General features: G+C 36.5%; 1 protein-coding gene across 10 annotated transcripts in view; it reads right to left on the bottom strand.

Annotated features, from left to right (window-relative positions):
- Window positions 1-26,749, bottom strand: part of Cdk14 (cyclin dependent kinase 14) — a 468,058-nt gene that overhangs the window by 197,650 nt on the left and 243,659 nt on the right. For all 10 annotated transcript variants that reach the window (XR_016535529.1, XR_016535528.1, XR_016535530.1 and 7 more), the window contains one exon: window positions 1,771-1,891. Coding sequence is in view for 5 of the 10 variants with exons in the window: in XM_090333066.1 (XP_090189192.1) it covers window positions 1,771-1,891 (121 nt within the window). In the remaining 5 variants the exon portion in view is untranslated. The remainder of the gene's footprint in view (window positions 1-1,770; window positions 1,892-26,749) is intronic.

Genomic DNA, 26,749 nt, shown 5'->3' with positions numbered 1-26,749 from the left:
TAAGTATCTGTTTTGCTTAAGGACATACTTATCCTTGGGGAAAATTTTTGACTGAAAAAAACCAACTTTTACAAAAAGCAAGGAAGTGTTGTTCTTAATATACTATGTGAACTTGAACTTAATTCCTTATTTTTTTTCTCTTTCTCTTTTTCCTTTTTTCTTTTTTTCAATCATGTTTATCCTCTGTTGCTGCTGTATCTGACTGTGGTACCTGCTGTATTGTATATTCATTTGTTTATTTGCATCAGGGAAGGGAAGGGGAAAAAACAAGATGATGAGACAAAGAACAAAGGATGAACCAGTGTAATATCAATATTCACAAGACAATATATTGGAAATCAACCTTACAACTTGGGAGGGGATGAGGGAAAAATAGGAAAAGAAGATGGGAAGAGGTAACAATGTTAAAGAAGTAATGTACTCACTATCTCATGAATGTAATTGTAACCCCTCTATATTGCACTGATAATAAACTTTAAATAAGAAAATAAAATTTAAAAAGCAAGGAAGTATGATACAGAAAAATGGATTAGGTTAGCCATTCATTGATATAAAGTCATCTTTAGTCTGAGCAATTCCAACATTTACAATGACAGTGTTAGGACCTGACTGCTTTTATAACTTAAAGCTATATACCTATACTTCACAAAACTAGTCATATATACATCAAGTGTTACATATATTTTCAGTGGCTTTATAGATCTTCCATTCTCATATCTTAAGGACTGCTGAAACCTAAATTGAAGAAGTCTCTTGTGTGCCTTACACCGCTAGGAACTTGGTTGTCTTCTTGGTATATTTTTTTAATCCAACAGAACAGGGAAGAAGCTAGACCTTAGCATTGCCTAATTTACCAAAAGCCAAGGTCCCTGTGCCAGAACAGTGAATAAAGTATACAACAGTATGATAAATAATACATGTTCAAGTTTTACTGAGATCATAAACACTACAAAACTTTGTAGCAATTCTGTAAGACAGAAACATAATTATTAAAGTATGATAATTTCTGTGAGAAAATAGCCATCTACTATGTGAATGGTTTTACATTGGATGCAATCACAAGTCCACAAAAGGAACTTTCTTTTTAATCAAGATAACACATGCTTGATAACCAGGAGTGAGCTTGTCCTGAGTGCTAAAAAAAAAAAATTCTTTATATAATTATATCTAAGCCACACTTAGTTGAGAACTCAGAGTAGTCTATGATTAATAATAATAAACTATTCTTACTAGTCAATGAGCCACATAAAATGCATTTCTAATCTCTGATGAATTGTTGCCTGAAACTGAAACTCAAAGTAGATATTTTATTCCATTTTGAGTTGTGAATATCAACAGTTTTCAGGGGAATATTATTAGCCAATTTATTGCCTAATATTTACCACCAAATGTTAAATATTTTTGGAGCTTTGCTATGACTTTAAGCATATCTTTTATGTCTTTCAACTCTATTGTTATTTGTAGGTACATACTTCCTTGTTATATTTTAAAAAGCTACAAATTAAGACGGGGTGGGGGGAAGAGAGGAAATCACAGTACTGACAGAAAAGTGTTTCTGCCCTTGTCCATCAAGAGCCATTACCAGACACCATCTGCAGGCAGACTGATTAGAGAACATTCCCAATCATGTAAAAATTCAGTGGAACTGCCACCCGCAGGCACAATTCTTGCACCATCAATCTTCATCTAAACTGTTAGGTTGTTTGTCTTGACTTGACCCAGACCAAGCACTGCACATAGATTGGTTTGTATAAAGCATTCACTCCTTACCACATGTCGAGGCAGGTAGAATACTCTGTGGAGCCGAGTAGGACATCTGGAGGTCTGTACCACAAGGTAACCACTTCATTGGAGTATGTGTGACTAGGGACGGATTTTGCTCTTGCAAGACCTGAGGATTAGATGAAACATACAAAAGTTAAAAGGGCAAGAACAGAACAAGGATTCTATATTTGAATGTTGGCTGTTTTAAAAGGTCCATCTTCCCACTATAGAATCGGAATCATGAACTCAATGTCAAGGTTCACACCAAGGTTTGAAGGGAACATAGTGTGGTCTCTAAGTCTTAGATATAAGCTACTAGCCACTGACTTGCTTATGTTTGCAAATAAAGTACTGCTGTCATGACTCTAATAATCTGTCAGCAAGGTAAACAAATATATCATAAACTGTTAGAAATTAGATCTCTAGTTCTAATCGCATAAGTGTGTAAGTCTTATCAGAAAGAGAACCTTGGTCAAACACTTTTGAGAAAATATAGATTTGGAAAGTTAAAACCATTTTTCAATTTTAAGACTTCTCAGTGTCATCAATTTTTCTAACATGTGGTGTGAATCTGCAACACTTTTCTAAAGGCATTACCCATAAACTCTGTGCTTTCTATTTTTTATCTAACACTAGAAATTTAGTATTTATGATCTTATTTGAAAACCAACCAATTATAAAAGAATAGTCAAATCTGGTAAATTTTAAAGATGAGATAGAAGATGACAAATTAAAATGTCTTGGCAAATCTGGTAAATTCTGAAGATGAGATAGAAGATGACAAATTAAAATGTCTTGGTCTAATAAGCCTTAACATGGAGAAAACCATCACAAAAAAACCAGAAAAGGTATCTGTAATTTGACCTAATGACCTATAAACACTTGAACAGATTGGCGGAAAATTTGTAAATATTTCCAGGGGCTTACTTCTGAAACATAAGATTACGTTTTTTTTTTTTTTGGCTGGTTCATAAGGCTTGAACTCAGCCAGGGCACTGTCCTTGAGCTCTTCAGCTGAAGGCTACCACCCCACCCTTGAGCCAAGCCCCACTTCCCATTTTCTAGAGGTTAACTGGAGATAAGAGTCTCCAGTGCCTGGGCTGGTTTTGAAACTTGATCCTCAGACCTCAGCCTCCTAAGTAGCTAGGATTACAGGGATAAGCCCCTGCACCTGGCAAGATCATCATTTTCTGAAGTTGGTAAGGTGGTCTAAGTAATCTCTCAAGTTTTGTGCAATGAACAAGTAATGCTTTTAAGTCACAAAACCTGTAGACAGTGCTTTTGAAGCGGGGGAAGGGGGAGGCCTAAATAGATGCCTATCTGGCTGTGCTCATTAAGCAAGCACTACAGTATATAGCTGGAGTGTCCCCTAAAGGCTTACATGTTACAAACCTTGGTCACCAGCCTGAGGTGGTGAAATCTTTGAGAAGAAGGACCTAGTGCAAGGAAGTTGGCTTTGGGGACATTCTCTTAAATGAGATAGTAGGATGCCAGTCTCTCTCTCTTTATCTCATGGCTACCATGAGTTGAGTAACTCTGCTCCACAACACGCTCCCTGTGGGGAAGCTCTGCCTCTGCAGGTGAGCCAACCACAGATGGACACTTTTGAAACCATGAACTTTACGTGAATGGCAAGTATTTTTTTTTGACAATGATTGAAAGCTGATGATAAACAAGTGAACAACATTCACCACAATGATACCTAAAGCACATAAAACATCTCCATAGTCAGCATATTGTAGTGCATAGATTTTCGTATATTTAGACTATCAAAATTTTTTATGTAGAATTTAGGACCATGACCTGTCCCTATTTATTCAATACCGTATTCTTGTTTCAAAATTATATGCAAATTTTAAAATTAATAGGACAGCTGGTGAGACAAAGAAGTCTAATGAATTCAACTATGGTTACAGTCATTTTTTCCTGCAGTGAAGTTTTAATAATAATGGGATAGCATATTGTAAGCTTTATTTGTGTGTGTTTCTAAGTAATCCATATTAAAATGTACAGATTACACACAAACCTACATATTCATGGTAATTAATTTCTTTGTATATAAATAGAGTAATTATTTTTAAACAACAGATTTCTATAACCTCTTATTAATTTTTCTCCACAGGCTTTTATCCTAAGTGATTTCAGGCAAAACTTAAAAAAAAAATAAAACTAGGACAATCTGAATGAGAAACTGTTTCCAGAATCTGATAGTCATATCACATCTGGCTCCTCAAAGACAATGTTTCCATCAGAGACCAGAGAGCTAACAAAAGTCCTGAAATAGGATCTGACTCACGACATGGTTTATTGTCAAGTCAGATGAAAAAGAAATCACAGGCTGAATTCCCTTGGTATGCCAAGGTCCTACTGTCAGATGCTAGGTGATGCTAGAGATAGGAAAAGGAGCTGTCAAAATTTGACAGTTCAACTGACTAAGCTACTCATTTAAAAATGTGACATTCACTGTTATAAAGAGAACACAAAATACAATGATAATCTCGTATAATATAAAATATATGTGCGGTTTTGAATCAAACAATATAAATACAGGATGAATATTTGTGGAACACAGAAATAAAAATATTTCTTAACCAGGAGTTTGGCCTTGTGGTAAAGTGCTTGCCTAGCATGCACAATGACCTGGGTTCGATTTCTCGGTACCACATACATAGAAAAAGCGGAAGCGGTGTGTTGGCTCAAGTAGTAGAGCTCTAGCCTTGAGAAAGCCAGGAGAGTGCTCAGGCCCTGAGTTCAAGCCCCAGGACTGGCAAAAAAATATTGTAGATAATAAAAATATTTTTTAATTTATATTATTTACTTCCTTTCTATATTTAGGTTAAAGACAATCCCAGCTTCATTCAGATGGGCTACACAATTTCCTAAAACAATAGTCAGAAGGGTATTTTATTTTTTAACATATAAACTTTCAAAGTTTCTTAAAATGGTTTTGTATATTTGAAAATTTTTAAAGATAAAATTCACTTTATTGCTTGGGAAAAAAGCTCTCTCATAATTTCATTTTAACATAATCGATTGACATAGTATTTTGTAGAAAGAGTTTTGCATGAAACAAGAGTTTTTCACCTGAAATATGAGGTTTCTGTCTAGATAAAATATATCCTAAAACTTTCAGAGAAGAGGCAAATTCTTAAAACAATGATTCCAATATAAAAGAAAGAAAAAAAGGAAGACAGAACTCTTGAAGTATGATGATATAACCACATTTTCTAAATAGTTTTAGTAAAGAGAATGCTATGTACTTATACAGTTCATGAATCAAAAATGCTTACTCATGCAAAATTTATTAAACTGCTTCTTCCAGCTGAAGGAAAACTGTAGGATAGGATTAATTAGCCCAGCATGTGTGAAAGCTTTCTTTCTCTGTTCCTTGTCAGTTGCTATGGTTACACTACAGGAAGAGAGCTATACTACCTTTTAAAAAGGATGAAGTTCATGGGTGACTATCAAAACTTCTTATATTAATGTTTAGTCTGAATTAAAAGTCAAAAAGCGAAGTAAAATGCTAACCAGATGAGTGCACATTATTTACATACTACTGCTCTGGCTGAAGGTTTACAACTCTTTTAGGCACTTAAAATGCCTTGCATAACAATTCAGAATATCAGCTTTGAAGTGTGGTCATTTCTCACTTAGTGAAAGATCTTAGAATAGAAGAGAAAATCATTCTATTCAAGTTTTACAGCCAGTGATCACAAATTGGGCTGTTCTGACTCTAATATAGCAGAATATTAGACTTCTAGAGGACTTAAGAAGCTTCATAGCAAACAACTTACCAATGAAAAAATTCCCTTTCATACCCAGAAGGTTTTACATTTTTGTAACAGTAAATGATCGTTTGCATTATAAAAATTGATGAAGTAATTTGAAGCCAATCTTATAAAAAATATTTGAGCCATATTAAAGTATTTTAAGACTTATAGTTGTAACCCAACTTGTCTCACTTATATTTCAATTATGCTGTTTGTCTTTTCTCTTGTTATACTTTTTTAGAAGTTTATTTTGAGGTCTCAGCACTACTCTATTTAGATTTCAGACAGTAAAATTAGAGGGAAATATCTAAGATAAATGTATGTATTTACTTTTATTATCTTAAACACAGCTTATGACAACTGATGGAAATGCTTGCTATTGTGAAATCGGGGTTGGACAATGCTAATGCAGTAAACACATCTCATAATTTCAAATCTCCCAAACTGGGCAATTTCAAATTGCATGAAATGAACAAATATCACAAGCAGTGCAACGAAGAACCATTACAGTTCCCATTCTGAAAAGGTTCTAAGATATCTTGTCTTCTATATCATTATCACGACCCATTTTTAAACAGGAAGGAAATCAAGGTGCATAGTTCTGCCTACACCTTCCACCATCTCTAAGCTGTTCCTTTCTTCTTTTTGGTACTTCTTGCACCTAGGACAGTTTCACATATGTGTAATCAAACCAACCAGGACCTCCACTTAGCACTGTGTGATTTGGAGCAGAAGAGTTTCCACTACATTGGCTGTAAAATGCACACAACAATTCTGCTAGATAATCTCTGTGTGCCCCTCCTGATGCTTTCTGCACTCTTTTTCACTTTATTTTAGGCTCCCCAGTGCTTAAATAGAGACTTTAATAGGTCTCTAGATAATTAAGAGTCTTTGGCTTTAAGATAGGTTTGGCCAAGAAAGGCATACAGGCCAAAACCAGAGGGAAGGAAAAAAGTGAGGTCAGTGTATTTTGTTGCAGCTGGACAAGGCTTGGCAACAACTCATTCCTCTCCTGGAAGACCCAGTTAGTGCTCCGAAGGTTCCAGAACCAATTTAGCTTTTTACCCTGAGGAGCTAAAGTAGTGCTATTGCTAGCAGGGTTTTGAAATCCTCAGCTTTGCTCACCACTTCATAAGCAGTCCTTTCACCCAACTCTCCTCAATGCCCCATTTAAGTTGGCCTGTAGTTCCTACTAGAATCCCTGAAAGCAAGCTGAATATATAAAATGAGACAGAACCTGGGAAACTGCGCAAGTAGCCTAATAGCACTGAGTACTAAGCATCCGCCATATCACCATTTGACTAGATGACTCCTCTACTAAAGAATTCAATGGATCTTCTGGGCTTTATTCTGAGTTCTCGGCAATAAAACACCTGCCATCATTACAGCCATGGTTCTTTCAGATATTTTCTTTGTTTGAGCCAATTGGTAGCAGATTATCAAACTACTATAGTTATCTCTTATGTCTTCTATGTTGGTACAGTAGGTCTTCATGACCTGCCTAACTTTACCAAGTGTGAATTACTACTTTTCTTTCTAAACTCTAGTCAGGCTTTCCTGACTCTCCCTTCTGTCCTAGTCCAGGCAATGTGCTTTCCTCAGTGCTCAGAATCTCTTCAATCTTGCATGCATTCACCCAGGGGTCCCAAGTACATCACTTACTTGTTAGCCTCCACCTGTTTCCATGAAAGTGGAACTGCAGTTCACTCGCTTTTGAGCTGCAGCTCCTGGCATGGTGTCTGGCCTGTAGAGACTACTGTCTGAGCTACACATGTAGTGAGAACGCACAAGCCAGTGTTCCCCTAGCCAGAGAACAAGTGCGCAATCTTGAGATCATGGGGGGGTCACACTCAGCCCACTTCATCTACAGAACTTCTTTTTTAACCTGTACCACATCTTTGATATGATGATCTGTTCCTGGCATTTAAAATGTTTAACCTCCCTATGTACTTAAAAGTCAAGGCACATGTAAACATAAGATTCACTTGGATTGTAAGTAATCCCAAAGCATACATAAAGTGCTCTAATTCTTTTATGATGCTCACATATATTGTACATAAAATGCATAAAGGTTTCATACCATAAATCAATCAATATACTATCTTTTTTCATTGTTTTTTTGTTGTTGTTGGCTAGAGTCTTGCTATGAAATACAAACTGGCCTCAAACTCATTATGTATCTCAGATCAGCCATGAACTCGATCCTCCTACCTGTGTCCCAAGTACTGGAGTTACAGATGTGCACATCTGGATCTGGCTTTTCTTTTTGGTAGAGGGTATTCAGCTTGCTAGGCAGATGCTCGACCACCTCAACTATACCCTCAGCCATTTTATCTTTAGTTACAGTTTGATAAAGTTTTACATTCTTGCCCAAGGTGTCCTTATACCTCAATCTTTCTATTGATATCTTTCACAAAGGTGGGAATATAGATACATGCCACCATGCTCAGCTCATTGGCTAATATGAGATCTTGCTAACTTTCTGCCTAGCTGGCTTCAAATTGTGATCTTTGTATTTTCCACATCTTGGGATTATCGGTGATCATTGCAGCTAGCTCTACAAGAACTCAATAAAATTTCTTATCAGATTTCTATCATTTCTCAATTTTTATATATTTCAAATTTACGTAAATGAATATGAAGTACTCATCTATGTCTTCTCTAAGTTTCATATTACCTCTTTTTCTATTTTCTCTATTTAGATTATTTGGCAATCCAAAAACAGAACTGGTTTATCTCTGTATTTAGCTCTTTAGTTATAGTCTAAACTCCCCAAGAGCAAGGATCATTTCTTATGATTGCAGTATTTCTTATCTCTATTCTCTACCCCTTGTACAACCCAACATAACAGTAGATCTTCTTTAAAATGTAGAACTTAGATAACACCAAGTCTGTCTAAAGCACATTCAGAAATGGACACCAATTTTCCTGTTATTTAATTCCAAGGCTATGAATCCCAAGCTATAAATTACAATAGTCAAATGTGATAAGCCAGCTTAAATGTCAACCACAGCAAGACTTCCTTGATTCTGCTTGACACCTTAGCTGATTCTCAAAGAGTTAACATAACACTTTTGAAAGCCTTGTTGGGTAAAACTACTAAAACACTCATTTCAAAGCTTCCAGCTGTTCAGTTTTACCTTTGAGGCTGTTTCTTTGTTCTATGAAAACCAACTTAATGACAATTCCTGTTACAATAAATGTAAAGCAAATCTTCCCTATTGTTCTGGGGTAAGCTGTGGAATTAAACCGAATCTTTACGTGAGAGCCAGAGGAAAAGCATTTAACATAAACTGGGTGCTTGTTCTGGCAGTACTGTTTGAAAGGATAGTTGAGAAAGATGTCTGCTGCCTCAGGAAAGAGCGATATACAATGATACTTCTCTAGTTTCCTAACCATGTTTTTAGAACCCAGAAAAACAGAGAAAGGATATGTGGTGAGAGATACTGATCATATTCCAAAGCACTAGATGAAGAAAGTCCAAAGGACTTATGGAGGACTCTGATTGCAGGCAGGTTGGTTCATGTTCTGAGATGGTGGCAGGCCTGCCATGGAAAGGTAGTGAGGGTCTCGTGTGGGGAGAGCTACTGTCTCTTCCCTGCACTTTGGTGCACCTGTGCACTCGGGCAGCCTCCCACATGCTTATTCTGCAGCTCCTATATCAAATTCCAACTCCTCCCCCGTCTCCCTTCCTCAAATGACTGTATAGGTCATGTCTCTGTGGTATAAGAACTCCATAGCAAGTGTTGATCTCATTCCTAGCACTCTACCTCCAAGAATCACTGTCACTGGAGTGGCCCAAACCTACTGAAGGAAGAAGGCTGTGTCCAATTCTTGAAAGCCCTCCAGGTCCAGTGCAGAAATAACATGTACAATGAGTGAACTCAACTTAGAAATTACTGGTCATGTTTCAGAAGTGTCAGAAAGTGATAAATGGCAGCTTCAGGTACATAGCTATATATGTATACACATAAAGACTTAAGTGCACAGAAATTTACTGTGACATTGTACCAAAAGACAAAAACCACCTAATACTCCAGGAAAGAACTAGCCATATAAATTATGGTACATTCATAAAATATGGACAGAGCCAATGAATTTATAAATACTAAACAACAGTAATATGTTGTTAAGGGAATAGCAAAGTAAGTGATGAAGGTATATTATGAGCTATTTGTGTCAAAGTATGTGATTATGCATGCATATTTTGCCTTTAGAAAAAATAAACAAAAGACTTATATGAAGAAGGTGTAGGAAAATGAATTTTCATTGTTGCCTGATTTTATTTTCTTTTAAACGTCTATTATTTTGTGTACAAGTAACTTACTGGAAAAAAGTTTTTAAAAGAAAAAAGGTCAAATAAGTCCTCATCCTGCCCCGACCAATCTCATAGACATATCACCTGTAAAACTCCAGTCATATTTCTTTCTTTTTTTTTTTTTTTGCCTGTCCTGGGCTTGAGCTCAGGGCCTGAGCACTGTCCTTGGACTTTCTCAAGGCTAGAGCTCACCACTTGAGCCTCAGCACCACTTCTGGCTTTTCTTTTTCTATGTATGTGGTACCGAGGAATCGAACCTGGGTCTTCATGCATGCTAGGCAAGAGCTCAACCACTAGGCCAAACTCCCGGCCCTCCAGCCATATTTCTTTATGATACGGTCCTAAAATAGTCATCATTGGTTGTAAATGATAGGCTTTCCTGAAATGGCAGGGAAACTGGTGGCTGGCACAGCAAGCTAATGATTGGGTAGAAGAAGCTGAAATAAACCATTATTTAACTATCAGCAGGAGTAAACCAAGTTGTCTTCTAAAGATCAGGCTTGTCTGCATAATAGCCAGTTTAGCTACTAAAACCACAGAGAAGCTTACAAGAACATTCTGAATCATCAAGCATTGCTGACGTATTCTGGTGTTGTTGTTTAAAATCTGCCTTAAAGGAGAACAGTTGCAGCCTAAAATTTACAACAGATTTCTCTAAAGAGAGGGAAGTAACAAAACTGGCCAAGAAGCTATAGAAAAGCCATGCATGTTTCAATTGTATGTCTAGCTACTGTTCTCACTAAAAGCAAGAATTAATGAATACAAGAATATAGTTAGATTCTGTCATGTTCAAACTCAATCAGCACTCTGACAATCCCTGTGTCTCCACACTTGTCAACAAACATCACACATGCTAAGTTCTGTGGACCCAGCGTGTTCTCCGAAGATTGCTATGGTTTTAAAAGAGCTGTCAGCAATACACCATAAACTCAAATTTGTGCTATACTTAGACAGCTGTCTTATCTTTTAAGAGTTGCACACAGAAACTTAACATCTGAAGCACATGTCCTACTTCTGAATCTGTTAAGTAGATTAAATATGCCCATCTTGTCAGTACAAATAATTTATCCAGAGCCCTTATTTCTTCCAATAAAGTTCTATTTGAAATCTTACAATGTAGAAGACACTTTAAACATTCTTTAAATCAAATATCAGTGCCAGAATCATAAAGTACTCTATATCTTGCTGTCTGGTCTTTTTAATTATTACATTCATTAAATATTTCACTACAGTAATAGATGGGAAGGGTGGGGGAAGCCAGGTACCAATGGTTCATGCCTATAATCCTAGTAAAGTAGGAGGTTGAGATATGAGGATCACAGTTCAAAGCCAGCCCAGGCAGGTCTGTGAGACCCTTATCTCCAAGAAACAACTCAGAAAATGCCAGAAGTAGCTCTGTGGCTCAAGTGGTAGAATGCTAGCCTTGAGCACCAAGAGGTTCAAGGACAACACCCAGACCCTGAGTTTAAGCTCTAGAACTGAAAAAGAAAGAGAGAGGGGAGGGGAATAGAAGGGAGAGGAAGGTGGAGGAAAGGGAAGAGGAGGGAGGGAGGGAACCTACACTTGAAATACATGATGTAGAGAAGAAAAAAATTAGTGAATGTGCATTGATTAATCCTGAATTCATGATTGTTATGTCAAAAATACAATTATCTCTCACGGGCATAAGTTACTCTAAATCTATGTTAGGCTTTATAGAAGGAATGCTACCAAATTTTAGCACACACTTCTAAAATTGTAGTATCCATTTCTAAAAATGAATTTCAAGAGAATTAATGTTTAAAATAAAATATAAAATTTTCAACAAGTACTTTTACATATTATATTCTCTAAGTCATAAACTTTTACTAATTGTAAGTGACAGACTATTTCAAGTTAAAAGGAAAATCACCTAAGATAACTGAAAAAATACTTTATAATAAAACTATTGCTTTCAATATTATCATAATGTCACAGATGACTAGAATAGTAGAAAACATAATGGGCTTATGCCTATTTCTATGACAAAGCATTACTTGGTTATGTGTAAAGGAGTACATTTGAGTTGCGATTTTACTAGCTAACTTATTTTAACTCCAAAATTGTATGGCAATGCACAATGTGATATTTGTAAATTGGATGAAAAAAATTCCAGTGACATATCCTGAGGCTGACTTAGAATCTATAATTTAAGTTGGGTACTAATGGCTCATGCTTATAATCCAAGCTACTAGGGAGGTTGAGAACTAGAGGACCATTTTTCAAGAACAGTCCAAGCCTAAAAGACCATTAGATATCTCCAATATAATGAGGAAAAAAAACAGACCTACAGGCTTAATTCAAGTAATAGAGTACCAGTTGAACAAGCAAAGATAGTGCCATGTTCTGAGTTCAAACTCTAGAATAACCGAAAAAGAAAAAAAAGCAAAAGTCTCTATAAATTTTAGCTTTCAATACAAACACAAATTTAAACTATGTATTTTCCATTATCTCTTTGGTACTATGATAACAATTAGGCAATGTTAACATCGTTATACTTTGAAAATATAAATAGCACATGCTTTTGGAAACCATAACTTTCAAAATTAATGATCATAAATATATATACAATTAAAAGTAATATGTAATGAGTTATTTATCAATATACTTCTTGCATCCCTACTAAATAAAACATGTTACTACAAGCTCACTGGCTATTAGTATGAACAACTAAATCAGGAAGATCTAAAACATGGATTAACAAAATGCACCCTAGGACCACTTTCTGTGGCTGTTTTTCATGAAAAAAAAATATTCATAGAGTTTCAACAGACTTCATGGCCAGAAATATTTATTGCATGATTATCATATCCTGATATAGGATATCTAATAAGACATATATGTACATATATGGCTCTATATGGACATATGCATGTATGGTGTGTGTATATATAAATACATATATATGTGTTTATACATATATATGTATGTAATTTTTTTCCTGTTGGTACTGGGATTTGAATCTGGGGCTTTGCTTTTCTGCTCAAACGTGGCATTCCACTACTTGAATCACATGTCCACTTCCAGCCTTTTGGTGGTAAACTGGAGAAAATATTCTCAAGAAACTTCCTGCTCAGGTTGACTGTGAATTGTGCTCCTCAGATCTCAGGCTCCTGAGTAACTAGGATTATGGGCATGAGACACCAATATTCAGCTTATTTTGTTTTAGAAGCAGTATTTTATTATTTGTGATCCTAATTTTTCAAAATTAATTTTAGCTAAAAAACTAAAATGGCAATAAAAGAAACAGTATTTACTAGACTACTATAGGTAATTCAGATACTTTTTGAGGTAATGACAGTATTTTAAAACTTAATTGTGCAAGTAGTAAGAAACTAGGTTTGATATAGCACTGTAAGTTTTTTTTGTCTTATATACTGTTTTTGTGTGTGCTGTGCCTAGGGCTTGAACTCAGTGCCTTTACACTGTCCCTAAGGTTTGACTCAAGGTTAATCATCTACCACTTGAGCCTCAGCTCTACTTCCAACTCCTTGGTAGTTAAATTGGAGATCAAAGTCTCACAGGGTTTCCTTCCTTGGGCTGCCTTCAAACTTCCATTTTCAGATCACAGTATCCTGAGTAGCTATGATTACAAGTATTAGCAACAGCCCTTTTTCACTTTTTTATGATTTCTTTACTTTCCTTTTTACTATTTATTGCTATTTAAGGGTTTTGGACAGAGTGGTTACAATTGTATGAGTTGGGTAATGAGTAAATTTCCTTTCATTCAATGTCTTTTGTTCCCTCTCTCCCAATCTCTTCCATCCTCTTCTACCATGAGTTGTAGGTCCAGTCAGCTCACTGCTGCACTCTTTTATCCTTTTTTTTCTGAGTTCTGTACTCTCCCTACCCTCCAGTGAATATACCATACATAAAAAAATGAGATCTCTTGTTTCCATATGTTAGAATTCATTTTGGTATATATATTATTTTATAAAAGTATAAAGAAGTAAACAGGCATTGTTTCTTGCGTTTTTATCCTAATAGTATCCTCTTTTCATTTCACTTTGTGTATCTAAAATCCTGTATAATCCCAGTGTCTTTCAGACCTAATTTCAGAATATCAGAGAGAACATGTGCTGTTCGTCCTATTGAGTTTGGTTTACCTCAGTTAACATGATTTGTAATAGCTCTATCCATTTACCTGCAAATAACATAATTTCATTCATTCAAATGGCTGCATAAAATTCCATTGTGTGTAGGTACCATATTTTTTGGCTCTACTCATCTATTGTAGGGTATCTGGGCTGTTTCTGTATTTCTATATCTTCAGTTTTTGTTTACTTTTTTTTGCCAGTCCAGGGCCTTGAACTCAGGGACTGAGCACTATCCTTGGGCTTTCTCAGGGCTAGAGCTCTAGCACTTGAGCCACAGCACCACTTCCGGCTTTTTTCTATGTATATGGTACTGAGGAATTGAACCCAGGTCTTCCTGCATGCTAGACAAGCACTGTACCACTACGCCAAACTCCCGGGCCCAGTTTTTGTTTACTTTTAAAACTGCTTTCTGAGACAGGTGCTGATCACTGGCACCTGTAATCCTAGCTACTAAGGCTGAGACCTGAGGATCATGGTTCAAAGCCATCCCCCACCAGGAAAGGCTGCAAGATTCTGATGCTCCAATTAACCATCTGACCAGAAATGGAACTGTGGCTCCACTCCATAGCAACCCTGAGGAAAATAAAAGCTCAAGGAGAGCACCCAGACTCTAAGTTCAAGCTCTACAACCAACTAAAAAATGCTTTTTGAAAATATTAACTATTGAATAAATGAAATTATGAATGCAAGAGAATGCAATGAATGCAAAACCAAGTTGAAATCTGAATGCACTGTAACAGTATAGGAGAGAGTACCCTTAAGAGGACTCTATTTTCATGAATGGACCAATGTCATTATGGTAGAAGTGGGTTTATCATGCAAAGAAAGGCAGCTCTCTGACCTCGCTCTCTGACCTCTCTCTCTCTCTCTCTCTCTCTCTCTCTCTCTCTCTCTCTCTCTCTCTCTCTCTCTCTCTCTCTCTCCCCCCCCCCATACACACACACACACACACACACACACACACAAACACACAGAGGTTTGCCCTTCTTTTAAGCATGGGGTGATGTACAAATAAAGAGCTATTGCTAAATGCTCAACTTTCAAGATTCCAGAGCTATGAAGCAGTACAGTTCTGTTTTTTTTTAAATAAATTATACTGTCTGTGGTATTCTGCTATAGCAGGATAAAGTACACTAAGACCATTAGAAAAATTTTTATTTCAAATAAATCCGGAAGTCCCATATTTGTTGACCTTATTTCATCTTTCATGGACCAAGCAGAAATTTACTTTGAAGTTAGTGAAAACGTTTAAAAAATTGATTAAAAATTTTACATACCTCTGGCAGGAAATAGAAAGCACTTAAAAAAGATTTTAAAAGGGCATTATAATATATCAAACTACAGAATATAAAGCATAAAGATCTCAGGGAGGGACAAAGCCTTGTTTTTAATACATAGAAAACAAAACTATCCATTGGGTAACTGGTTCAAGGTCAATTAGCTCAGTACTGAGGAAATTAGAACAGATGCTTGTTACTATTCCCTTCTAGAATGTTTTGTTTTAACTAACTTTCTCTGCTGCAAGTTACCTTTTTGCTACTATCTCCAGCTCAAAGAAAAGGACTATGAAGAATGCAACCATATTTAACTTTCACTGTCAAGCTTCTAACTCAGAGGATTGGTGAACTGAACCATGCCTCACTATGTGCTGGCTTCCATGTATATGTCAACTGGTGTGTGTGTGTAGCAAACTGGACAATTACAGGCATCTAGCTCAGGGCTCTACCATGGTTCCAGGGATGTATCTCAGCAGGACTTGGTTCTAGCCTAGAATCTACCTCACTGGTAGTAAATTTTAGCTAAAAGACAAAAGAGAAATGTGAGCTGAAACTCTCCTATGCCCCAGCCATTGGGCTCTCTACAGTCCAACTGCTTTTGCAGATGCTAGTGGGGGGGGGGAGTCAAGAACACTCCTAGAGAAGGGGCTATCTGTGAATGGGAACCAATCTTCCTAGCAGAGCTTAAAGGCTAAATTGGAATAAACCCAGCAAACCTCAGATCAGCAGCTATTTCACAGTCATTTTTAAAAAAGACTAGAGATACATAAACAGCAATAATTTAAAAAAAAACTGTTGTTATCTATTGCCGCTGCCACTATGTAATCTAGTCTTACTTTGACTGCTCATATAGCCATCATCATTCTGTTCATGGCTACTCTGCTTGTGTTATTTGATATGTTATTAGAAGAGAATTACATATCACCATTATGTAGACTTCATACATACTAGTGCCTAGCACCATTCTTGTCTCAGAAACTTAAATTCTACAGATTCTCTAAAAGATTTAAATTCTTCTCTTTCAGATCTCCCCAGCAAAAAGTAGGCTTTTTCAGGCCTCATTTTAGAGACAGTAAGTGACTAATGGTAGTCTTACAAATGCCAGTTTGAAGTCAAAAGCCCTTAGTCCAATAGTCTCAAAGAACAGATAATTCCCAATAATTCAGCCTGCAAAATACTTGGTTTGATTAATTGTAGCCTTGTAGGATACCCTGAACCAGAGCCGCCTCCCACCCCCGATGAGCCATGCCTCGATTTTTAACTCAAAGAAACTGTGAGACAGTAAAAAGTGCTGTTTTAAGGAGACCGCTTTCTGATCATTTGTGACACAGAAATAGATATCTGATATAACATTCCCTAAAATTATGTCCCACAGTTGTCAATCTGCCCTCAGGGAGGGGAGGCAATGACCAATTGCATTTGAAAGGCAAAAAAACCAACATCCTTTAGTCAGTGCCTAATGATTCTATCAAGAAGGGGAGGTAGGGGGAAACAAGGAAGCCACTCACCTGCAGTGTGTCCTTAAATGGATTTGAACAATGAAACTTTCCATTTTTTTCCACTAAAGTATGTACTATGGATCACAGTTTCAGAATTAAAGTTTTAGATTTAGATTTACAGAAGTAGTAAAGGACACAAGAATCATAAAGCTGGCTGAAAACAACACAAGATAGGTGACCAAGAAGGAAAACAGCCACCTTAAAAAAATTCAGTCAAGGAAGAAGGTTCACTTGAAATATGTCTGTAGTCACTTCTAACTATACAAAGCGTGATATTTTTATAAGTAAGCTAGATTACACACTTGTGTAACATCAAAACAATTTCCAGGTAGAAAGAACACAAAACAGTAGTCGTGGGCTTTCCTACTCTTCATGACTTCAACACATTATGGTATAAATCATCTGAACAGCACTGACACAGGATGGGAAAGGAGAAGAGGAGGGAAAGGGAAAAAGAAAGTTCATCCATTTTCACACTGTACTGTCATTTTAAAAAGTATTTTTAAGGGGGCATTCATTTTCTACTTTTATTTTTGCTGGTCCTGGGGCTTGAATTCAGGGCCTGCATGCTGTCCCTGAGCTTTTCTGCTCAGTCAAGGCTGGCACTCTACTACTTGAACCACAGATCCATTTCTGGCTTATTGGTGGTTCCCTGGAGATAAGTATCATAGACTTTGCTGCCTAGGCTGGCTTCAAACCTCAATCCTCTGAACCTCAGCCTCCCGACTACTACTCAAGGATTATAGACAGAAGCCATGGGTGCTGGCTTTAAACTCTGATCCTCTCAATCTTAGCCTTCTGCATACCTAGAATTACAGGTGTGAGTACCAGTGCCCAGATAGGATAATGAAACAACAAGAAGTCTTACTCTCTATTGGGCTCCTGGCATTGGTCTCATTTTCCTCCTAGAACTGCGGCTCTGCCATCCTGGCTCTCTAAGCAGCTTCCCACCCAGCTGATACTTGGAACCAGTCAATTTAAAAAGGTGTGACTTTTGTTTGTGCTTGGTAAATATTGTCTTGATTTCTGGGAATTTGATATCTTTGGAAATGAAAGGGCAAGCTAGCATATACTTGAATGTTTTATTGCCTTAAACCTAGTGCTTCTGTTTTACAATAACCCTTCAGTTATAATTTTTACAGATTCTAATACATAGATACCCCTTTAGAGTTGGGTCACCTGTAAATGAGATAGACTCAAATGTCATGTTTATTCTGGTATTTGCTTAATTATTCAAAAATATTTCAAAATTTCCCTCCAATTTTCTGTACTCATCTGCATTTCTAAGTTAACAAATACTATATCTTAATTTCACTACTACTGATAGCACTTTTTAGTTTAAATGTTAATTCTGAGAGAGAACAAATAACTCTTTTATAACTTTCCAATTAATAAAGTGTTGGATTGTAACATTTATCTAGAGTGTATTTAAAAGATCACCACTAATAATAGAAGGAAGGACTATTTGAAGATTCTTACTGTTGTATCAAAAAGTGTAAATGAAATGATTTTATGATAGTGTGTGTAGATGAATTAGCGTCTAGCCTAAAAACTCAACAGACAGTGTTCATGGTCAAATATTGATTATTCTGATCCTAAAGTTCAGTAAATATTACAAGCTGTTCTTTCAAAAAAAAAAGGTAGATTTATACAGACTTCACAAAATGGTGAGAATATAAAAAGAGGAAAGAAAGAACTTCGTAAATAGTAAACAGCTATTTTTATTTTACATCAATTCTTTTTTCCATATATTTTTACTGTAATTAATAGGATTACATTATATTTGCCAGATAAAGGTGCAATACTTCACAAACACTGATATGGCCTTACGTATCTAGGTTTTGTCTATTGTAAATCTATGATAGGAGAGCCCAAGGTTTCTACTGATTAGGACAAATGAGGGAAACCACTGAGCCTATGTTCCTTTGAGTCTGGCTTACTTCACTTAATACAATTTTTCATAAGTCTTTCCATTTCATTACAAATCGGGGGATGTCATACATTCTGACCTCAGCATAGAATTCCAATGTGCATAAATACCACATCTTGTTGTTCCACTCATCAACTGAGGGGCATTTGAGTTGGTTCCATATCTTTGCTATGGTAAATAGTGCTGCAATGAACAACATTGTGCTAGTGGGTTTAATATGTCCTTGTTTCTGGACGATTGGGCAAATGCCAAGGAGTGGGATTGCTGGGTTATAGGGAAGCTCTAATTTTAGTATTTTGAGGAACTGCCATACTGCTTTCCATAGTGGCTGGACGAGTTTGCACTCCCAACAGTGTAGTAGTGATCCCTCCTGGCCACATCCCCTCCAGCATCTGTTATTATTCGTTTTCCTGATCCTGGCCATTCTAACTGGAGTGAGGTGGAATCTTCAGAGTTGTTTTGATTTGCATTTCTTTTATGGCCAGAGATGTAGAGCACTTCCTCATGTGTCCATAAGCCATTCTTATTTCTTCTTCTTCAGAGAAGACTCTCTTTAAGTCTTTGGCCTATCTTTTAATGGAATGGTTGCTTCTTTGGAGATTAGTTTTAGAGTGATTCATTTTTTTTAGCTGTTGATATATTTTAGATATTAAGCCTTTGTCTGTTGTATGGTTAGTGAAGATCTTCTCCCACTCTGTAGGCTTTCTAGTTTGTTAACAATGTCCTTTGCCATATAGAAGCTCTGCAGTTTAATGCAGTCTCACTCATCCAGACTTTCTTTGATCTGTTGTGCTTCTGAGTCAGTAAAGGGCTATTATTATGAATATTAGAAATAACTGAGGTTTGGGTCAGTTTCATATTCTATAAGTAAGCTTGGGTCAAATTCTGAAGATAAACATTTTTGTGATTCAGCAACTAGAATGGTTCCAAATGTTGACATCTATAATCAGAAGTAAAAAATGCTCTCAGATACTGACTTCTCTATTTTGGGGCCAGACAAAACACTTGTTTTGCGTTTTAGCTCAGATCTCCAAAGCAGACCACAGAAATGTCATTAACATATAAGATCAAATAAACAAGTCTCCAAATGTAAATGAAGCTCAGGGAAAGCACCTAGGACCACTGTTCAAGCCTCAGGATGGGAAAAAAAAGAATTTAAATGTTTTCCTAATGTAGGCATATCTATAGTCAAATGAACTCTTGCATAAATCTAAGAAACAAGTCAACAAAAAGTCCTAGGAAAACAAGTTCTGGTTCTTCACATTCTTTTCTTTTTTCTTTTTGCATTTGTAATAATTAACACACATCTAGGATTTTTTTATGGCTTATGTTTACATCATATTTTATTTTTTATTTTTTTTAACTTTTATTTTTTATTGTAATTAGTAAAAGGGTTACATGATATTTGCCAGATAGAAGGTGCATTAATTCACATACATTGATACCCTTTCACATGTCTTGGTACCCGTTTCCCTCCCCCCCCCCACACCCCCCACCCGTCTTGGTTTTCCCCCCTTCCCTATCAAATTTCAAATATCCAAATACAAATAAATTCAATATATCAGATAACAAAGTGAGATACTATACCAATATGAGATAACCAAGGGACAGCAAAGGAGATGAGAGACAACATAGTACATTAAGGACAACAATCATTCATTATATGGCTTTTGTTTCACTATCCTGGAGGTCTTTTCAATTAGCTTCACATAATATGTCCTTATGTATCAAGATTTTGCTCTATTGCAAATCTCTGCTAGTAGAGCCCAAGGTTTCTACTGATTATGACGAATGAGGGAAACCATTGAGCCTAAGTTCCTTTGAGTCTGGCTTACTTCACTTAATATGATCTTTTCTAAGTCTTTCCATTTCCTAACAAATGGGGCGATGTCATTCTTTCTGACAGCAGCATAGAATTCCATTGTGTACAAATACCACAACTTGTTGATCCACTCATCAACTGAGGGCCATCTAGGTTGGTTCCATATCTTTGCTATGGTGAATAGTGCTGCAATGAACATTGTTGTGCTAGTGGGTTTAGTATGTCCTTGTTTCTGGGTGGTTGGGTAAATGCCAAGTAGTGGAATTGCTGGGTCATAGGGGAGTTCTATGTTTAGCCTTTTGAGGCACTGCACACTGCTTTCCATAGTGGTTGAATGAGTTTGCACTCCCACCAACAGTGTAGTAGTGATCCCTCCTGGCCACATCCCCTCCAGCATCTGTTGTCATTCGTTTTCCTGATCCTGGCCATTCTAGCTAGAGTGAGGTGGAATCTTAGAGTTGTTTTGATTTGCATTTCTTTTATGACCAGAGATGTTGAGCATTTCTTCATGTGTCTATAGGCCATTTTTGTTTCTTCTTCAGAGAAGACTCTCTTTAAGTCTTTGGCCCATTTTTTAATGGGATGGTTGTTACTTTGGAGGTTAGTTTTGGAGTGATTCAATTTTTTGAGTTGTTGATATATTTTAGATATGAAGCCTTTGTCCGTTGTTTGGTTGGTGAAGATCTTCTCCCACTCTGTAGGCTTCCTGATTAGTTTACTAGCTATGTCCTTTGCCATACAAAAGCTCTGCAGTTTAATGCAGTCCCACTTATCCAGCCTTTCTCTGATTTGTTGTGATTCTTGGTCCTTATTAAGAAAGTTTCGACCTGTGCCAAGGAGGCCTAGTGTATCTCCTATTCCTTCCTGTAGAGTTTTCAGTGTGTCAGCTTTTACCTCCAGGTCTTTGATCCATTTGGAGTTAATTCTAGTGCAAGGTGACAAAGAAGGATCCAGCTTTAGTTTTCTGCAGGTGCTTAACCAGTTCTGCCAGCACAACTTGTTGAAGAGGCTGTCTTTCTTCCATTCTATTTTTTTGGCTCCCTTGTCAAAGATTAGGTGGCCATAGGTCTGTGGTTTAATATCTGGGTCTTCAGTTCTATTCCATTGGTCTTCAGGCCTGTTCCTGTGCCAGCACCAAGCTGTTTTGAGAATTATAGCTCTGTAATAGAGTCTAAAGTTTGGAATTGAAATTCCTCCAGCGCTGTTCTTTCTGCTAAGAAGTGTTTTTGCTATACGGGGTCTTTTATTATTCCATATGAAATTTTGGATTGCCTCTTCTATTTCTTTAAAGAATGACATTGGGATGTTGATGGGTATTGCATTGAATTTGTAGATAGCTCTTGGCAAGATTGTCATTTTCACAATGTTGATTCTTCCAATCCAGGAGCATGGGAGGTTTTTCCATTTCCTTAGTTCTGCTTTAATTTCCTTTTTTAGGGTTTTAAAGTTTTCGTCAAAAAGGTCCTTTACATTCTTAGTTAAGCTAATTCCTAGGTACTTTATTTTCTTTGAGGCTATTGTGAAAGGAGTTTCTTTCCTGATTATTGCCTTGTTCCTCTCACTGTTGGCGTAGAGGAAGGCAGTTGATTTTTGAGGGTTGATTTTATAGCCTGCTACTCTTCCAAAGCTTTGAATCAGCTCAAGGAGTTTGGGAGTAGAGTCTATAGGATTCTTTAAATACAGAATCATGTCATCTGCAAAGAGGGATAGTTTTATTTCCTCTTTCCCTACTTGGATCCCCTTTATGCTTGCTTCTTGCCTTATTGCACTGGCTAGGAATTCTAGTACTATGTTAAAGAGGAGTGGAGAGAGTGGGCATCCTTGTCTCGTTCCTGATTTTAGAGGGAATGGCTTTAGATTTTCACCATTAAGTGTAATGCTAGCAGTAGGTTTCTCATACACAGCCTTTATTACATTGAGGAATGTTCCATGGATTCCTAGTTTCTCCAGAGCTTTTAACATAAAGGGGTGTTGGATCTTGTCAAATGCCTTTTCCGCGTCTATTGAGACAATCATGTGATTTTTGTCCTTGCTCCTGTTGATGTGTTGAATTATATTAATTGATTTGTGTATGTTGAACCAGCTTTGCCTCCCTGTGATGAATCCAGTTTGATCATAGTGTATAATTTTTTGATGAGTTGTTGTAGACGGTTGGCCAGTATTTTGTTGAGAAGTTTTGCATTGATGTTCATCAAAGATATAGGTCTATAGTTCTCTTTCTTTGATGAATCTCTGTCTGGTTTGGGGATCAGGGTTATACTGGCTTCATAGAATGAGTTTGGTAAAGAACCTTCATTTTCAATTTCGTTGAAGAGCTTGAGGAGTATTGGTGTGAGCTCTGCTTTGAAGACCTTATAGAATTCAGCTGTGAATCCATCTGGCCCTGGGCTTTTCTTAGGTGGAAGTTCTCTAATTGCCATTTCTATTTCAGAGCTTGAAATAGGCCTGTTGAGTTGGCTTAGTTCTTCTTGGTTCAGTGTGGGTATGTTAATATTGGCTAGGAATTCATCCATTTCATCTAGATTCTCAAATTTATTGGCATAAAGGTTTGAGAAGTATTCCCTCATGATATTCTGGATCTTGGTAATTTCTGTAGTGATATTACCATTTTCATCTGCGATTTTGTTTATTTTGATATGCTCTCTTCTTTTTTTGGTAAGATTTGCTAAGGGCTTGTCAATTTTGTTAATTCTTTCAAAGAACCAACTCCTTGTTTTGTTGATTCTTTCTATAGTTTTTTTGGATTCCAAATCATTTAATTCTGCTTTGATTTTAATAATTTGCTTTCTTCTATTGGGATTAGGGTTGGTTTGTTGCTCTTTTTCCAGGAGCTTAAGGTGAGACATTAACTTGTTGGTTTGCAATTTTTCCAACTTGTTGTTGTAGGCACTCAGCGCTATAAATTTTCCTCTGAGTACTGCCTTTGCTGTGTCCCAAAGGAGTTGGTAGTTTGTGTGCTCCTTACTGTTAAATTTCATAAACTGTTGGATTTCTGTTCTGATCTCTTCGATGACCCATTGGTGATTCAACAATGTGTTGTTCAGTCTCCATGAGTTACAGGGTTTTCGTTGGTGGAGATGTGTGTTCAGTTCCAGTTTGATGCCTTTGTGGTCTGAGAGTGTGCATGGAATAATTTCTGTGTTTCTGAATCTGTCCAGGTTTGTTTTATGGCCTAACATGTGATCTATTTTGGAAAATGTTCCATGCTTCACATTATTTTCTTCTGAACAAATTTCATAGACTTACAGAGTGGTGAGCCACTAAATATTTCTAAAATCAATGTCATTTCACATTTAGATTTCTATGCTACTTGACATCAGACAAGTAATACTTGTGCAAGATTTACTATTTAGAGGCCACAAACAACAAACTGAAGAGCAATAGTATTCATTCTACAAGAGTGTATTTTCATCTAGCAATTTTTAAACTGATGTATAGTCATCTTTCTATGCTGAAGAGATTCCAAGAATCCTCTCAGACACCAAAATCTGAAGATGCTCACTTCTGCATATAAAGTGCATATTATTCATATATAATCTAGGCCTACCTTTCCTTATACTTTAAAGCATTTGTATGTTTCTTATAATAATTAGTATGTTAATATACAAATCATTGCATATTTAGAAAATAGTGTATGCATGTTCAGAATAAATGTGATTTTTTAATTCAATTATGTTTTCATCTGTAGATAGATACATACTCAGATGTATGTAGAAACATCTAGAAAACATCTAGAGAACAAAAGAAGAAACAAAACCAACACCCAATTCACAGTATTAGAGCGAAAATAAACATCCAGAACCACAATTTATTGGATTTATAGCATATCTCATATTTCCTACAGTAGCTAGCTTTTTTTCTTACAGTAACTATTCTAGGGAACACATGCACCAGACTTCAATGATTCATTTGCTGTCATCTAAGAGTCTAGTATAAATCATGCATATTGATACATACACTGTCTGGTTGGCTCCTTAGATGACAAAGAGCAGGAGATGGTGAATGATCAATGGAGAAGAGACATTGAGCATGTCTAAACATCCCTTTTACATTTAATCTTTAACAATCAATGTAACACAACCTCCGTTCAAGTGTAATCATTGTTGCTTTTGAACAAGTACGTGTGCCCTTCTTATCACCATCTGCCATGCTTCTAACTCTGGGCATCATGCTTTCCCCTTAAATTTCCAGTCATTCCATATGCATAGACTTCCTTAGGATACAGACTATATTTCTACTCACACCCCACATTACTTATCTAATGTACTGCCTGAAGTTCATCCCTCAATCTGTATGGGAACAAAAAAAGCCCAAGTATTTTAGTATATTCAAATTTCTCAGCCCAGAAGGTTTTCCTCAACAGTGGAGAATAAAAGGATCTTTCCAATTTGTAGCACCATGTTCTACATTTAAAGATCTTGCATGATCTCACCCATATGAGTTGGCTGAAAGTGAAGTAACATTCCTCCAAGTTTCCTCATTTCCATGGAGGTTGATGGTGCTATTCTCAGCAATCAACCTCCATCTACTACATTGCTTTACTCTGCTTTATGGGAACTGAATGGATAAGTTACATGGATTCATAAATTCATATTAGTTGCAGTTTATACGGATCCTTCATCTTTCCTCGTAAAGCTTCAATAAATTCATCTAGATTAATTTTAGGGCAGTGAAACTATTCTGAATGACAATACAATGATGAACATGTTACGTTAACAAACATAAATGGGTAATGCCAACGTGCCACCACATCTTCATCAATCATAACAAAATTTTCTGCTAGTTGTTGGCAGGAGTAAGGCTACAATCATATGGAAAGAAGCAAACAGATACTCTGTCATTTCTGCTCAGGGCTGCTATGAGCTTAAAATTGCCTTAAAAATAAATATTATTCAAAATGAAAAGTCCTCATAATATCTAGTATTTTAACATGTTCAGGAAACACTACATTATGATAACAGAAAACACATAAATATATAACACCATGATCATTACTACCACTGTTACTCTTCTAAACAGAAAACAAAAAAACCTGTTGGAGGGATGAATAGGATCTCAAACAAGACTTAAATGATGGAACTAAGGGATGATTTCAAGAACAGGGATGAGATCATTTTAAGTAACAATATTCTCTCTCTCTTTTTTTTTTGCCAGTCCTGGGCTTGAGCTCAGGTCCTGAGCACTGTCCTTGGACTTTCCCAAGGCTAGAGCTCTATCACTTGAGCCTCAGTACCACTTCTGCTTTTTTTCTACATATGAGGTATTGAGGAATCGAACCCGGGTCTTCGTGTATGCTGGGCAAGCACTCTACCACTAGGCCAAACTCCCAGTAACAATATTCCTTTTAAACACTACAGTTTTTAATCATAATTACATGGAGAGAGAAACTGAAAAGATCAGGGTTTGAGACCAGAATGTGCAAAAAGTTACCTCTCCCTGCAATTATATCCACAAGTCAGTGTGGGATTGTACGAGTAGGATTCCAACTATGTATGAGGCTATAAGTAATTACATTTCAGTTCAGAATAGAGGATGAGGGAAGGGTCCCTCTGTATGAAAATAATCTAAAACCAAGAAGGTTGGTGGAAAGATGATTCATGTGGCAGAGCACCTGACTAGCAAGAACAAAGCCTGGAGTGTCACACGAGGAGGTGGAGGAGGGGTGGAAAAAGAAGAGAAGGAAGAAGGAGGAAGGAAAGGGTGAGTAGAACCAACATTCTGACTGTATTGAGTTAAGGAAAAAATGTCGTCTAGTTTATGTGTCAAATCATAATATATTCAACTTGTAACCTTTTAGAACTGGATAAACTAAAACATGTATTGTTTCATTTACAGTTTCAATAGAATCAACTAGAAAAATTAGGGTAGGGAGAATAACCCTTTCTGTACCTCATATTGGAGCATCAATTATTCTAAATATTTTCTTTTCAAATCTGCATAAAAGAAATTCTCTGAACCATGCAGCAAAACTATTTATTGGCTATAATGTCCAAATGATTCTTTGCATAAAACAATTATTTTGTTATTAGAAAATATGTGATATATCAATGATAGAGTAAAACTGAATCCCACGGATCCTAAAGAAGGCACCTAACAAGGTTCATCAAATTGTTAGATACAAGAAAAATTGTAGTAACCTTAAATTTTTAACTCATGATAAATGGTGCATGTAAATAATTTGTTAAATTGATTGTTTCGTTGGGAGCAAGAGTCCTTTGTAGATTCTAAAATGACCAAATGAATAAAACTCTACT

This window comes from Megascapheus bottae, chromosome 5 (genome assembly GCF_031878675.1).
Source record: "Megascapheus bottae isolate mThoBot1 chromosome 5, mThoBot2.hap1, whole genome shotgun sequence".
Taxonomy (NCBI): Eukaryota; Metazoa; Chordata; class Mammalia; order Rodentia; family Geomyidae; genus Megascapheus; species Megascapheus bottae.
Note: the sequence above shows the minus strand (reverse complement) of the source record. Positions and strands in the feature narration are given on the sequence as shown.